The sequence below is a fragment of the Brassica rapa genome, chromosome A04 (assembly GCF_000309985.2).
Source record: "Brassica rapa cultivar Chiifu-401-42 chromosome A04, CAAS_Brap_v3.01, whole genome shotgun sequence".
Lineage (NCBI taxonomy): Eukaryota > Viridiplantae > Streptophyta > Magnoliopsida > Brassicales > Brassicaceae > Brassica > Brassica rapa.
The window spans coordinates 4,916,103-4,932,920 of NC_024798.2; the positions used below are offsets into that span (position 1 = coordinate 4,916,103).

A 16,818-nucleotide genomic window follows, 5' to 3' on the forward strand; every position below is an offset into this window, starting at 1 on the left:
GGTTTCATTGGCACACCAACAACTCTTGACCGCCTCCTTGATGATCCACTCGAATTTCCAGACACATTGCTCATCTTTAGTGTTCTTTGTCACGATCTCTCTCTTATTCTCCCCAAATATGAGTTTCCCCAATTCGATTTTTAGGGTTCTTCCTCAGTTATTGCGAATTTAAAACAAACATAAAAGGATTCTCGGGTCGGGTCGTAGATAACCATTTTGTTAGGTTTACAAATGGTTTGGTTTAAGAAAATTTGGTTTACTATTGGTTCGAGTATACAGACCGACAATTTCAACGGTATGGAGATATAGATTTCGAACTTCGGATCCAGGTGTAATAAGGTTTGAAACTTTCAATCTAGGGAGAAAGAGGATGACCACCAAACTCTGTGGAGATACAGCGCTATGCAATAGTTCCGAGGGGGAAATAGATCGTGCCCCCCAAAAATTGCTATCAAATATTTATTATTCATTATAATTAATTTTCACATATACGTTAATCATATTAGGTAATTTCGTAGCTTTTATTTAAGGAAAGTGCAAAACATTTTTTGGTACGTTATTTATCAATTCGATAGTTAGTTTAATAAAAAGTGTAATATAAGTTAAGATGGACCAACCTATTTTTCTAGGAATAGTATATTTTGTATAGTTATTTATTAAATAAGAATTTATAATCATACGGTTCTATGATCGTTCATATCGTTTTATAACAAAATATTTAAATCATCGATAACAAAATTTTCAATCTGAAATCTTTAATAAGTTTATAATTTATAAATGTTCTTGAAAATTCATTGAAAGTTTAAATATTAAAATATTTATGTAATCTTATGGTATATAGTGTTTAATATATATATATATATATATATTTTATTATTAAATGATATTTTTTACTCATATGGTTTTAAAATCATGTGTATCTTCTTATAATAAAAATGTTAAACCATTGATCATTAATTTTTAACATAATAATTTTAATAGTTTTAGTCATTTATTGTCGTTTTTAAAAATTCAAAATATAACATATACGAAAAAATCTAAATTTTATTTTTATAGCTAATTTGATTGTTTAATTTATTTTAATAATATAAAATTAAACAAAAAATGATGGAGGAGATATACATTGTTATCAAATCTTTATTATTAAACTCATTAATTGTCATATATATATTAGTCATTTATGGTAATTCCGTAGGTTTTATTTAAGGAAAGAAAATATCATATCATATCATCATATCATATAGTTTGACCAACTTATATATCTAACAACATATAAAAAATCGAATGTGGACCTACTTATTTTTTAATTGAATGTAATTGACTACCTAATTGAGTGTCACCTATGCATTGGGGCCTCTTTTAATTAATACAAAATTGAGGTTACATCTTTTCAAATGTTCCTCAATTAATATATAAGGGATAAAAGTTCATATTAATACAATTTTTTGATCATTTGTAACTTATTATGACAAAAAAATAATCTATTGATCACAAAATTTTCAGAGTGGGGAACTTCAAATTTCTAATAATTTATAGACGTTTTGAAAAATTCAAAATATAACATATAAGAAAAATTATAAATGTTTTTATTATATATTTAATGTGATTTTTAAATATATTTTAATAATATAAAATTAAAAAAAAGAACTAAGATACCAAAATTGTTATCAAATATTTATTATTCATTATAATTAATTTTCACATATACGTTAATCATATTAGGTAATTTCGTAGTTTTTATTTAAGGAAAGTGCAAAACATTTTTTGGTATGTTATTTATCAATTCGGTAGTTAGTTTAATAAAAAGTGTAATATAAGTTAAGATGGACCAACCTATTTTTCTATGAATAGTATATTTTGTATAGTTATTTATTAAATAAGAATTTATAATCATACGGTTCTATGATCGTTCATATCGTTTTATAACAAAATATTTAAATCATCGATAACAAAATTTTCAATCTGAAATCTTTAATAAGTTTATAATTTATAAATGTTCTTGAAAATTCATTGAAAGTTTAAATATTAAAATATTTATGTAATCTTATGGTATATAGTGTTTAATATATATATATATATATATATTTTATTATTAAATGATATTTTTACTCATATGGTTTTAAAATCATGTGTATCTTCTTATAATAAAAATGTTAAACCATTGATCATTAATTTTTAACATAATAATTTTAATAGTTTTAGTCATTTATTGTCGTTTTTAAAAATTCAAAATATAACATATACGAAAAAATCTAAATTTTATTTTTATAGCTAATTTGATTGTTTAATTTATTTTAATAATATAAAATTAAACAAAAAAATGATGGAAGAGATATACATTGTTATCAAATCTTTATTACTAAAATCATTAATTGTCATATATATATTAGTCATTTATGGTAATTCCGTAGGTTTTATTTAAGGAAAGAAAATATCATATCATATCATTATATCATATAGTTTGACCAACTTATGTATCTAACAACATATAAAAATCGAATGTGGACCTACTTATTTTTCAATTGAATGTAATTGACTACCTAATTGAGTGCCACCTATGTATTGGGGCCTCTTTTAATTAATACAAAATTGAGGTTACATCTTTTCAAATGTTCCTCAATTAATATATAAGGGATTCTAATATCTTTCACAGAAAATAATACAAGGGTTTGTCAAGTTCGGGTCTCCAAAATCTATGCTTTCAAAATCTTATTTCAGTTTAACCTTCTCCATAATTAAACTTGAGATTAATTATGTTAATTGAGTGATGATGTATCTCAAATAAACCAGTAAGTTATGTGAAAAATTATTTAGGAGTTTCTGGGAAGAAGAAGAAGACGCCGATGGATTAAGAAGAAAAAATCAGATCAAAACTGTTAACGGCAGCGTAGTTTAACAACGTTAATTCCTTTTTTTAAGCTATATTTCTTTTTTTCTCTAAATTTAATCATTTTTTCATTAATCCTATGTGGCAGTTTGATTGGTGTAAAGAAGTAGGGTGAATTATAAAATTCACCTTAGGAGGTGAACCCAAGTTCTGTCCTTTTGTGCTGTAAACACACAAGCTTTTGGCTTTGTATGATTGATAGTACTTGCGTAAAATAATATGCTGACATTTATACTAATAGAGGACTGCAGATGGCTGCCAAGATTGGAAGTACTTGAATGTGTGTTGTGTTGATCAGACGAGACCAAGCGTTAAGTTGCCATTTTATTCAAGAGAGTCCAAAGAACCAAACATAAATAACATGGAAAGAATGTCAAGTACATAAATCACATTTCGGATTCAAACCCGATGTTCCAAAACCCTTCGGGAGTCATTGGAGGAGCGTATTTGTAACGATGCCTCGACACACCTTCATGATGCTCACATCTCAAGCTTTTACCATTCCCTTCATTCTCAGGATGAACAGCGTCATAGAACTTCTTGCACTGCTTACACTCTATCCCTTTTAGATTCTCCCTCTCTGCTTTCTTCCTCACAGATTCCACATGCTTGAAACTTTTTCTACTCGTTTCCGCCACTTGAATTCTCTGCCTTGAAGGACTCGGTTTGGGGTTCATGTCCTGTGTCTCATCGTCTGAATCAGCATCTTTCTCAGCAGCAGCAACGGGGACATGTTTTTCTTCCGTAGAGACCCTTTTGATGTTCTCGATGGGAGTGTCTAGAAAATCATCATGAGGATCTTTGCCTCCAGGGGATTGGCGAGACCTTGTGTCTCTCCAAATGGAAGCTGGACGCTTTGATCCGCTTAGCTGTACTGATTTTGCACCAGAAGGGTCACTTCTAATACCAGGTGACCGCGTAATGGGTGAAATGGAAGTAGTAGGAGTCCTCAACAACGTATTGGTTACACTTTCTTTTTCATGGTTGATCCTCGAGCCAGTACCAGTTCTCACCTTGTCTGCTTCTGGCTGTTTCCTTTCGGGAGCTGTAAAATAAGAAAAATCAATTTGCTTAAGTTTAATGCCAACAACAAACCTGCAGCTGAAGCAGACAAAGATTGGCTTACACTTACACTTAGAGATGGCTGGTCTCTCATGTTGTCCCATTTGGTTACTCTCACTCTCAAGTTGGCTTTGTTGTTGAAGATCACTATCAGTAGTAAGCCCGAACCTTTTGCGGAGATAATTATATTGAGACTTCAGCTTTTTGAAAGCACTGATCGCTTCGTTTTTTTTCTTTACCTCCATAGCTAACTCCACTGATTTCTCCTCATTCCGGCAGCGTAAAACTTCTAACTCAGCCAAGTAGCTTCTATCTTTGACCTTCATATTCATACCACCAAGTTCTTCCCCTAAGGCATTTGCTTTCTCCACAATCTTTTGTTTACACTCCAACATTTCTTTCTCTGTCAAGTTGAGTTTACCCTGCAAAACCTCGAGCTCGTCACTCTTCTGCCTTAGCATCTCTTCTAGTCTACCAACATTCTCCTCAAACACCTGCAACCTAGTAGTCAATCTTTCTTTCTGTTCCTCGCAGCTGCTTAGCTTCCTTTCGCTCTCTGAAGCCTCCGTAGACAGATGCTCCACCTTCTTCAACAGATTCTCCGTCACCAAAGTTTTCTTAGAAAGTTCCTCCTTAAGGCTCTTCACTTCCGAAAGCAGCATCTTTACCTCATCTTGGCCTAACACATCCGAACCCTTAACCTGCAACACCTGAACCAACCCAGAATGCAGCTCTACACTGTTCCCAACCTCCTCAGATCTACTCTTCCACTTCCTTTTCAAATAAGCAATGTAGTCTTCCAAACTCTTCAGCCTCAGAGGCATAGAAACAAGCTTATCATTTTCTTCAGATAGCTTCTCCTTCTCCTTGACCAAACCCAGATTCTCTACCTTGAGCTCCTCGATCTGGGACAACAGATCCTTCTCCCTCTCTTTCCAAGCGTCGCAGGCAGCGAGACGAGCGTCAGAGTAAACCTTTTCGAAGGCTTTGGATTTGGATTGGAAGTTAGGGAACAGCTGGCTGCAGAAAATGTACTCGATCTGAGAGATTCTGTCCTTGGCTTCTTGGATGGTTGCCACCATGACGGCGCTGAGGCCGGAGATGTACTTGGCTTCGATCACATCCACCGTTTCGTCTCCCATCTTTGATACTAGAAGCAAGAACAGGTATACAAATCAATTAGAGTTTTGAGATCTACAATACAATTAAACTTAACGATTGGAAATGGATCTACAACAAAGGGATGGATGTTAACAACTTACATATGATTGGAGATGGAAGCAGAGGGAAGGGGATCGAAGAAGGTTGAGTTGATTGAAGGAGAAGAGATGATTAATGGAGAGGATCGATCTGACTTTTAGTGTTCTTCCTTTCCCTCTATAATTTCGGAATTTTCGCGCGCTGTGTTAAAAGAGTTTTATACATTCAACTTTTTAGCGGAGGCTGGCTAAGGCTTACTCGAGAAGCTTGCTGGAGGACCCGACCCGGTCAATATTTGGGCCATTATCTTGCTGGAGCAGACCGATTCGACCGAAGATATGTGGTCAACCAATTACCATTCTCCTATGTTTTTCACCAATGATTTTACACTCAACTGGATAATTTTTCGGAATCAATACTATTAAAAGAGAAAGAGTTTTAATAAATTTATTTAAAAAAATTGTTTGAATCATTTACTTTTATTATGTTTTAGTCTAACCCTATATATTATAACAACATGTATCTACCTTTTTTGATAAAGAACATGTATCTACCTTTGTAACCCAAAAAAATCGTAAAGAATATATTTAGAATATGCTACGTTGACATAATTTGTCGTAATATATAATAATTTTGAAGTAAATGGGACTATTATCTCACCATCGCACATTTTATATAACCACACGTCTCACCAGACTCAAGAACATCACATAACATCACAAAAGCCGAGGCTCAGAGACAAGGAAACCAAAAATGCGAAAGTGGTTCATATCCTGGTTTTTAAAATCATTGCAATCCTCATCGCCCACTCATGATAAATGTATTATATTTTTACATGGTTGGACTATGGGACTATGTGTTTATCTACGTGGCTTATATGTTTACTTTCATTATATATTCAGATCTCTTATTATGGTTTTCTTATATGTTTCAGTTCTCCACAAAACAAAAAGATTTGACCACGACCACAAAAAACAACCAGTTTATGGTTTGGATGGAAAATAATTTGGCAAACCATGTAGTAGAAGATATTAGGAGTCCAGATTGTTGTGCCAAAAGTAATTTTGTTTGGAATTCAATATCTCTTGCGTGGGAACCAAACACTGAGATTTGAAGAATATTATCAACGTACTTTTGATTTGTTTTCTTATAAGCTTTTTCATATCCTGCAATTCATATTTGGATTGGTTTAATAATTGCAGTGATTTAGCTCCAAAAGTACTTCAGTTTGATAATCAGTCTGTTCATTATGTTTTCTATAATTCTCTCTAATAAACATATTTAATTAGGCGGATTATTTTACGAATAATTGCAAAAAACAATATATTCCTACAAAACTATAAACGTTTTGTAATCTAGATTTTCATGAAAGATATTGCCAACTGATTATTCCTTTATTTTCTAAACTAAACTTTCTTCACACTCCTATTTTAATGGATGCTATATATCTCTTAACTTTCTTGTATTGCTTCCAAATCTCCTTTAAGCGTGTATAGATGGCAATATAATTAGTTACCTAAATCAGCGAAAATAATATAACTAAAAGATATTAGAACCCACAATATTTATAGAAAAATCTACATTGAGAATATTGCAGAGTATCTTTCCACGCAATTGCACCTTATATAACCTCCTTATATAACCTAGATATTGACACACCTCACGGTAAAAAAGAGATTGCTATGGCTATGGTTACAAACAGCAAAATCAATTTGTTGAACTATCTCAAACCTACTAAAACGGCTTGGAAGGTTGAAGTCAAAGTTATTAATTCGTGGAAACAACACTCAAACTATCCTAAAGGAGACACTTACGAGTTCATACTCGAAGATAAGATGGTGTGTTATATTTTTTTTATCTATCTTTGCATCAAACTTTCTATTTCCAACGACTAAACCAAATGATGACTATTTGTTATTGTAGAGAGTGAACATACATTGTACCTGTAAGAGGCTCTTCCTTGCTCGTGTTAAGAATTTGCAGGTTGGTTAATGGAGGTTCCTCGAGAATTTCAACATTTACCAAGCTACCGGGATATACAGAAGAACCAGCCATAGATTCAAGATCTCCATCACAGGCAATTCTATTGTCACCGATCCCTTTCTGACTACCTACAAGGTATCAATTTTGTGTATTTGAAACTTGACTAATATATGATTAAGATTGTTTGGACGTAAATTTTTTTCTGTTTTTAGGTTGTTTTCATTGATCATAACAAAGAGTATTCGTCTGAAGATGTTTCAAATCTTTCTCTAAGCGTAAGGAAGGAGATGTTGATCTGAATGACATCAATTCTAATTCCAAGAAGTTATATGCTAAGAACATCGAAATGGACAAGACATAAGAAGATTAGTTATGTGAGGGATACCTTACATATGATGCATTTGTTGTTTTCATGTTTGCATACTTCAGCCATGTTATCGAGATCGCATTTTCTCTGTGGCTTAAGGTTGACCATATTTACATAGTACTGGTCCTTCATAATTTCAGGTATTGAACTTAGTGAGTTCTTGACTCTTTCTCAGCAATGATCGAAGGTTGATAGTTTTTATTTTCATTGGAATTTATTCAAATACTTTTTACCTTTTGGATAGTGACCTAAGGCAAGCATTAACAAACCGTAAAGATACATACCGTTTGTATTGTGGAGAGTGGCTGATTGGCGTAGATGAAAGAGGCCTTTGCTTTTTTCTTTGTGGACGAAGTATTGAAGTAAGCCCTCAATATAGTGTGCCTCAGGGTTGTCATTCTCCAAGCACAGTTCCTTGAACCTAGCGTGCTTAGTGAGCATTTTGAAAGGTTTTGCAACAAAATATTGCAGGCTGACGTTTTTGAAATAGCTGGTGGGATCTGAGTTCGAGTAGTCGTTGTAGTCAGAGGAATCACCGATGTCGATGTAACTGTTGACAGAGTTTTCTGATCCCATCTTCACTTTAGTGTCTTTGTTGGATGCTCTGTTTTTAGGTGGTTTTTATCCTCAATCGATGTTAACAATGCTGTGAAAATAATGTTGGAAGTTGGAGGACGATACCTATAAAGATGGCTGTTTGAAAATGATGTGATAGTACATGATGATGGAGGACACATGCAAGAAAAAAAAACGCTGTAGTAAAACCGGTGTAGTCATTTCATTACAAAAGTTATTCGTTGCTTTTTTGCATGCTTCTTGATATCACCAAGATAAGTCATTGTTTGTCTTATGCATTTGAATATTTTGATATGCGCTTATTTATATCAAAACTAAATGTTTAATTAATTTATAATTCATGCTATTACATCTATAATTTCAAATAACAAAATACACAACAAACTGTATTTGAATTCTATTATTTCAAAAAAAATTAGACAAAACAATCAATAAAATAGTTTTAAATATGTATACAGCCTTGTTTTATAGGGATTATTTGTAGAATAACCAAAAAAAGAGAAATTAGATTTTTAGAGAGAGGAAAAGAGAGAGATAGGAAGAGATAGTAGGAGAGATGGTGAGATTTTAGTTAGATAGTGAATTATATTTTTTGTGTTACTGAGCCCAATTTTCCTATTTTATAACCAATTATAATATGTTTAATTTGTGTAATAGTTAATTTTGAGAGCAAAATTAAAAATATGACATTGATGTTGACATAATTAGATTTCCTATCATTTTATTCTCTTTCTTCCAGTTTTTTCCTTTTTCTAAGATGGTTGACGGTGATAACACTTAAAAATCATGTATCACTTAAATGAAAAATAAAATAAAAAATGTTGTTACATGGATGGTGGTTACGGCATCGACGATGATGGTGATTACAGCGGTAATGACTATGGTATAGTTACAGTGAAAGAGGAAGTGACGGTCATAGATATGGAAGAAACAACGGCTTTTGTATCAGTAGATATTGTGGTTGTGTGGTGGTGGTGGTGGTCGTTGTGGCTAAAAAACAAAGTTGTCGTAGATGGAAATGAAGTGATGGTCTTTTATAACATAGATTACAAAATGGTATGGAACAAACTAAATGGTATGGAATAATCGAAATAAAATAGTACACACAATGAAATTATCAAATAGCAGATTATATTAAAAAAGTATAATGTGTTTACATGATCGACATATACAATTGTTTTCAATGTTTATATGTATCTTATAGATAGTAAACAACATGAAAATAAAATTATAAACATGTAAACATAACTGTTACATCATATGAGAACATACAAATGAAAATATAAATAGAATAGAATATGGTAAATGGTATAGTTCATATTAATGAAATAATTGAATGATTTAAATATACTATACCATATATGTATAAAATTAACAAATACTTCCTCCGTTTCATATTGTAAGTAGTTTTAGGGAAATTTTTTTGTTTCAAAATGTAAGTAGTTTTCATATTTCTAGGTAACTTTTACATTTATTGAGTATAGTGTGACCAATCAAATTAAATAAACTTATTTTTGATTGGTTAAGTTATATCTAACCTATTTAATATACAATACTTTTTAAAACATAATAATTTTCTTAATCTTTGTGCTTTTAGCCAAAACTACTTACATTATAAAACGGAGGGAGTAACAGGGAATGTTTACCCTAACATCAACTCAAACCTTCTATAAACTATACCCTAAAGAATAAATATAGACCCTAACCCAAATATCAAAATATGCAAATAATGCATAATATAATATAAAATATTATTAAAATAGAATAGTAATAAACGGAATAGTATATAATATTTCAACTGATCTGACATGAATCGATTCTGTGAAGAAGAGAATCAAAGACGCTTTGACCGTAACGCCGCCATGGTCTGTAAATTTCAGAAGCAGAGACGTAGCGGTAAAAGCGATAGATGAAGCGGAGACGGTGTATGGTGGAGATGGAAGAAAAGCGGTGGTAGTTAGTAATCAAATAAGAAGAAGATATTTTAACTTTTCATTAACCAGATACTATGGGTAATAGATAGTAGGATTTATTGGTGAGATAGCCATATTTCACTAACAAATTAAGGAAGTAACAATGATTTTGACATAATTCATTGTCAGACATTTTGGATTCATTCTATCCGGTTATGCCCCTCTACATAACAGGTTTCCGGTTCCATATTATAAAGTAAACGATGTGGCGGGTTTGTGTGGCGTAGTAACAATACATAATATACGAATCACCGTTCACAATTGTCTTCACCATGTATGAGGTATGGTTAATAAATCAAGAGGAGTGATTAACAGTTGGTGGTGAGATAGAAACTCTGTTAACATAACAGCGATACGAAGATGATGACATATATATTATATTTTGAGTGTATGAGTTTCCATACTACGTCCTGTATGTGGAATAGTTTCATTATAAGTGTAGTTCAAAGTGAAAGAGGTTCTTCATAATTTCGAAACCGTAAAAATGGTGCATATGAAAAGTATGTAATTGTTTACCCAAAGGCAAGTTGAATTGGGTAACATCGTTCCACATGAGCCATATGGAATATAATCTATATTATGAAACTAACTAGATACATGCAAAGAATGTTCTTTTCATTCAACATGGAGTACATGAAATAGAATCGTTGTATGCACTTCACCAAAACAACCACCTACGTAGACGCTGATGTGTGCGGTTGTGCAGAGACGATGACGTATTTCATGCAGTAAATGGCCACTAGTGGATTACAGCTATTCCATATTAAAGAGTAGAAGGAAGCCACGTAAATAGGTGGAGTTAGTAGAGATGTTTTACTGTGCGGAGTTAAACTAATGGTGCAAATTAGAACTTGTACCAATAAATGTTGTATTCCATCTAATTACCACTGTAAGTCCATCCCAAGAAACTCAAAATCAAAAAGGTGAAGAAATTAAGAATTAACTGCTTTGAGGAAACGAGCAAGTAATTTCCATTGAGATTATTTTAATAAACAGTAAACATTGTAAGCTAATAGATAAACAAATCAATGAAATATGCCCCATAATCGAATGTAAATCCAATTCTTCAATAGAGTAAACAGTAGCCACTAAGCTCTTTAACGCCGCCAAAATATAAACCCTAATCAAATGGCAACTCAAATCTGCGAGAAAAAAAACCCAACTGTCGAAGTACAAGACAACTGTTTTTCTATTCTACATGCTGCATATGACATAGAAATATTGAAATGGCAGTCACAATATAATAACACTCTAACATCTTTCTCAAGTGTTCATATGAGAAGGCTTTCATGGAAGTAGGCTATGATTTCAACAATTGTGAAATTCATTCTTCCATAAACTAAAATTTATACATTAATCACTGAATCCTAAACGGAAAATATGAACCCTAATCGAATGGCAACTTAAATATGCGAGAAACGAAACCCAACTGTCGAAGTACATGACAACTGATTTTCTATTATATACTTTTCTCAAATGTTCATATGGGTATGCCTTCATGAAAATAGGCTATGCTTTCGGCAATTGTAAAATTCATTCCTCCATAAACTAAAAATATAAATTAATCACTAAACCCTACATAGAAAATATGATCCATAATCGAATGGCAACTCAAATATGCGACAAACGAAACCCAATGGTCGAAGTACAAGATCCCTGATTTTCTATTCTGCATGCTGCATATGACATAGAAATGTTAAAATGACATTCGCAATATGATAACACTCTAACACCTTTCTCAAATGTTCATATGGGTATGCCTTCATGGAAGTAGGCTAAGATATCGATAATTGTGAAATTTACTCTTCCAAAAACTAAAACTTGTACATTAATCACTAAACCCTAAATTAAAATTATGAACTCTAATTGAATATAGAATTTGGGAAACGGGTAAGACAAGTATGAATTTGGATGTACATAATGTGAAAAGAAAAAATCTAACATAGCAAACAATTGCAATTAAGGTGAATTTCCATTCCATGTAGATCAGATGAAATGAAAACATGGCCTATGTAATTTTACAGAATAAACATGATATATAGACGTTGACGTGTGCGGATGGGAGATGCACTGATATATTCCATATGGACTGTGAAGAGCTCGATGCTTTCACTTTTCGGGTTTCATTCCCTCGCCCAAGACCTTTACGATTATCCTGACGGGTAGATTCATCTATTTCTCCACAATTGAGTCACGTGACAAGAACAAAGTCTTGTATGGCATATCGGATAGGTTTCCCCACAGAGGTGATGATGTGAATTGAAGGGTGCCGAAGACCACTCAACTTTTCGAAGGAAGTAAAAATGAAATATGTGAAAGGAGTAAAGCCACGAGTTATTTTTAACAGATAATAATTAATATTTTTATTTTATTTTTGCCTTCAGGTTACCCGTTGGAAGAAGGGACACTATAGTATTATTATGTAATTGTAACAGCATGTATATATTTGTTAGGGAAATTGGTAATCAATGCATTATACGTTTTTTCCTTGTTATACAACTCAGTTTTCTTATATAGTATATATACAGAAATAATGGAGGGTCTTTTTTGGTTAGATACTGAGTTATCCTTCGTTTTATAGTTATCCATCCCAATTTCCCATTCTAATATATGTAGGCCATGTTCGTTTGTACATCTGGAAGATGCATCCAGATGGTTCATCTAGATGTCTTATCCAGATGCTCTATCTGGGTGTTGTTCGTTTTTTTTTTCATTTCGTCCATGCATCCAGATGAATCATTTGAATGCAACTATGTTCGTTTGCTTTTCATTTTTTAACTTCCATCTGCATCGAGGTGGACTTGTTAATGAAATGACTAAAATATAATTTTTTACGTTTCGGAGGAAAAATAGCATTTTTACGGGTTTGGCCGAAAATATTTTTGCGGTTTGGACGGAAAAAATGTGTTTTTAAGTTTTGGCGGGAAAAGTGTTTTTTCACGATTTTAACAGAAAAAGTTTTTTCTCGTGATTTGGCGGGAAAAGCATTTTTGCGGTTTTGGCGAGAAAATACATTTTTCCGGTTTTGGCGGGAAAATGCATTTTTTCGGTTTTGGCGAGAAAATATATTTTTCCGGTTTTGGCGGGAAAATATATTTTCCGGTTTTGGCGGGAAAATGCGTTTTTCCGGTTTTGGCGGGAAAATAAGTTTTTTCTAGTTGTGGCGGGAAAATACATTTTTCCGGTTTTGGCGGGAAAATACATTTTTCCGGTTTTGGCGGGAAAATACATTTTTCCGGTTTTGGCGGGAAAATGCGTTTTTCTGGTTTTAGCGGGAAAAATATGTTTCCGATTTTAGCGGGAAAATACGTTTTTTGGGTTTTGGCGGGAAAATACGTTTTTCCGGTTTTGGCGAGAAAATTCGTTTTCTGATTTTAGCGGGAAAATATGTTTTTTCGGTTTTGGCGGGAAAATAAGTTTTTCCGGTTTTGGCGTAAAATTTCAATTTTCGGTTTTGGCGGTAAAATTGTGTTTTTCAGTTTTGCCGGGTAAATGTGTTTTCCGGTTTTGGCGGGAAAATTCCGTTTTCTGTTTTTGGCGGGAAAATTATGTTTTCCGGTTTTGGCGGGAAAATTTTTTTTCCGGTTTTGGCGGAAAATTGTGTTTTTCGGTTTTGGCGAGAAAATGTGTTTTTTTTTTGGCGAGAAAATGCGTTGTTTCTGGTTTTGGCGGGAAAATGCTTTTTTTGCGGTTTTGGCCGGAAAATGTTTTTTGGAGTTTTGGCGGGAATATGCGTTTTTTTGGGTTTTGGTCGAAAAGTGTGGTTTACTTGTTTAGCCAAAAAATGTGTTTTTATGAAAATGTGTGTTTTATGTTTTTTGCGGAAAAACGCATCTTGCGGTTTTGGCGGGAAAGTGTGTTTTTCCGTTTTTGCGAGAAAATGCATTTTTTAGTTATAGCGGAAAAAGCATATGCAAAAAAAATAGAATTTACGGTTTGAAAATAATATTTTGATTTTAAAAGGTCATTTTTGTCATTTATTATTTTGGACTTAACTAGATGCATCTGTATCCAGATGCACCATCAAGACTTATCTTCATTTGGGTGAGAATTTGAGATGAGTTTTTAAAAATTCAGCTGAGTGATCCATCTGGATGTAACATTATAATGTACAAAACGAACATCAATTTGCATCTTTACCCAGATGGATCACCTGGGTGAGCAAACGAACATGCCGTATTCAAATACAATTTTTATTAAAAATAATTTAATTAAAATCTAAAATGAAAATCCAGGGTGAACCCCTAGTAAAATAAATAAAGCCTGCAACGGTAACCAGAGAAAGCCACGTGCACATAGACTGCTTAATCTGGCTTGTAACGTTAACTCCAACGGTTACATTCTTCTCCTCCTTCCCTTTTCCTCTCCAGGCTCCAACCAACAAACAACGCACTCGTTGACTCTCTCTGTCTCTCTCTCTAATGGAGGCTGCTCAGATCGACTGGAAGCGAATCGATTCTCGATTTGTGGAAGACGTCTTCTACGAACACCTCCGAGCTCCCAAATGGTTCGACTTCTTGTCCCCTGACAACCATTTACAAGACTCCGTTGACGACGCTTGGTTCTGCAAACCTGGTAACAATTCATCTCTCTTGACTCATCCTGCATCTCTTCGATGTTCTTTACTGATCTTGGCGTTTGCTTTTCAATTCAAGACTGCAATCATCCCAAGAGACCCGAGGACTTCCTCCTAACGCCTAACTCTTCCAAGGTTTGCTTCTCCTTCCTTCTCTTTACTTTCTTTTTTCCTTCCAAAGATTCGAACCAGAACTGAAACTACAGTTTCTTGGCTTTCTGTCTTGAAACAGACTCCCGGAGTTACAGAGCGGAGTCAGAGGTATCTTGATATGCTTCTTAAAAAATCTTGCCGTGGCCTTTGAATGCTTTTTATTCACACTTTCTTGTTATCACAGTAGGATAAGAGGACATGCTTTATCAGAAGACAGTGAAAATCAGAATCCAAACTTAGCCACGCCTCCTCCAAGCCAACAAGGAAATAAATCATGGAGAGCAGCACTTCAATCAACTTCAGTCAAGAAGATGAGTACAGAGACACCGAAGAAGCTAAAGAGCACACAATCAGCTAGGAATCTGTTTTCAGGGAGAGACATACTAGGCCATATCTCAGAGTTTTGCTATGAGTTGAAGAGATTGGCCACAAGAGGGGTAACTGAGAGAGAAGAGACTACTGTGGGCCTCCAGTGAAGGAGGAGACTCATGATCATCAAGTTCATGACTTGGAACTGAAGAAGGATAGAAAGCCATTGCTTGAAGTAAGCAAAGACAAAGAGAAGGTCCATGAATCAACGGATGCTAAAGGAAGCAGCACCTTTAAACATAGCCGTAGAAGAAAGAAGTAAGTTTTTTACTTGTATACGAATTTTGTTTATTATGTAAAATTACTAATTTTGGAGTTAGGATTTTGCAGGAGACTGGATGATGGGGAGAACATACCTGTTTCTCTTAATGTGGAAGTAAAGATGAAAGGAGAGGAGTGTAGAAGAAAGAAGAAGTAATTTTTCTTTATTAAGCTTATATGCTTTGATAAGTTTAGTACGGTTACTAAACTTGGGGATGATTCTGTTTCAGGCCGGTGGTTGATGCAGAGAACATACCTCCTCCTACACCTCTAAAACTGGAGAATGTAAAGAACAAAGGACATGAGCGGTTACTGCAGCAAATAAGAACAAACCCACCATCTCCTCAATGCTTCTCAGAGAACCGGACAGCTTCTTTGAAGGCCTTGATGACCAAATCTGCGGTATATAATCAAATATGTTTCTTCCTTTTCCTGCTAAAAACAGAGACATGGGGCTCTTATAATCAAATTGTGCAACATCCATAGCAAAAGAAGAGATCATAAATATCTGAGTAAAGGGATGTTTTTGTTTGTTGGGGTACACAGGAAAAGGAGAAAGAAGAGAAGAGCAGAGACATCATCAACAAGGAAGGAGGAAGCGTAAGGGGGGGCTTGGACGTTCTCTGGTTCTTGAAGCCTTGCACAATGGCCAACTAAAACATTTTCACCAATTCTTTTCTATCTATAATAATTGATTCATTCTTTTTTGTTAATTTTTCACTATATTCAAACTGTAACTAACCAGATGATGATCTTGCTCAGATTCTGAGCAAATCTCTCTTTGCATACAATAAAATAAAACTTGTTAAACTAAAAATAGATTTGATTGATAAAGAACCAAAAAGAGGATTCAGATCCGTCTCTAATTATTAAAACTCTATCATCATCTTGAATTTATCTCAAATCGAAAACATCAGGAAACATGACATAGATATAATAATATATATGTACAAAGAAAGAGACGAGGAGGAACAATTAAATCAAGGACGGCGAGGAGAAGAGGAGAGGAAGCAATCAAGAAGCCTAGACCAAGCAATTCTGGCGCGAGGGAAGACTCTCCGGCTATAAACCCTACCTTCCATTCCCATCTCCTCCACCGTCTCAACGAACACCGTCAAACATCTTATCGGCGGTATGTACAGCGTTAACGGCGCCGCCGAGAAGGCTATCGTGAAAAACAGCTGTAACATTTTCTCTTCCTTTTTGTTTGTTTGTTTGTTGTGATTCAAGAAAACGCAGATCGCTGTTTTTATTTTTGTTTTCAGGGTAATGACGACTAGTAGTTGTAGTACCAAACAAAATAACGTAAGATGTGATAAGAAGGGTTGCTTTCATCATCACGTGTTTACCCACTTTCTACAGCTCTCCTCTTAATTTTAACTTTTATGTTTATCCATCATCATCCATATGA

The 16,818-nt window shown here is 33.9% G+C and overlaps 2 protein-coding genes and 1 pseudogene across 2 annotated transcripts; 1 reads left to right on the forward strand and 2 right to left on the reverse strand.

The window, feature by feature from the left end:
- Positions 1-3,170: 3,170 nt before the first annotated feature.
- Positions 3,171-5,787, reverse strand: LOC103863489 (protein gamma response 1). Its single transcript, XM_009141234.3, has 3 exons — positions 5,212-5,787; positions 4,020-5,099; positions 3,171-3,932 (listed from the first exon to the last, which is right to left on the reverse strand). Exons 2-3 carry the CDS (start codon positions 5,089-5,091, stop codon positions 3,274-3,276), a joined length of 1,731 nt encoding a protein of 576 aa, XP_009139482.1. The 5' UTR covers positions 5,092-5,099; positions 5,212-5,787; the 3' UTR covers positions 3,171-3,273.
- A 7,924-nt stretch (positions 5,788-13,711) lies between these two features.
- Positions 13,712-16,217, forward strand: LOC103863491 (annotated as a pseudogene).
- On the reverse strand, positions 16,210-16,818 carry LOC103863490. The gene has a single exon (XM_009141235.3). It carries the CDS (start codon positions 16,595-16,597, stop codon positions 16,388-16,390), a length of 210 nt encoding a protein of 69 aa, XP_009139483.1. The 5' UTR covers positions 16,598-16,818; the 3' UTR covers positions 16,210-16,387.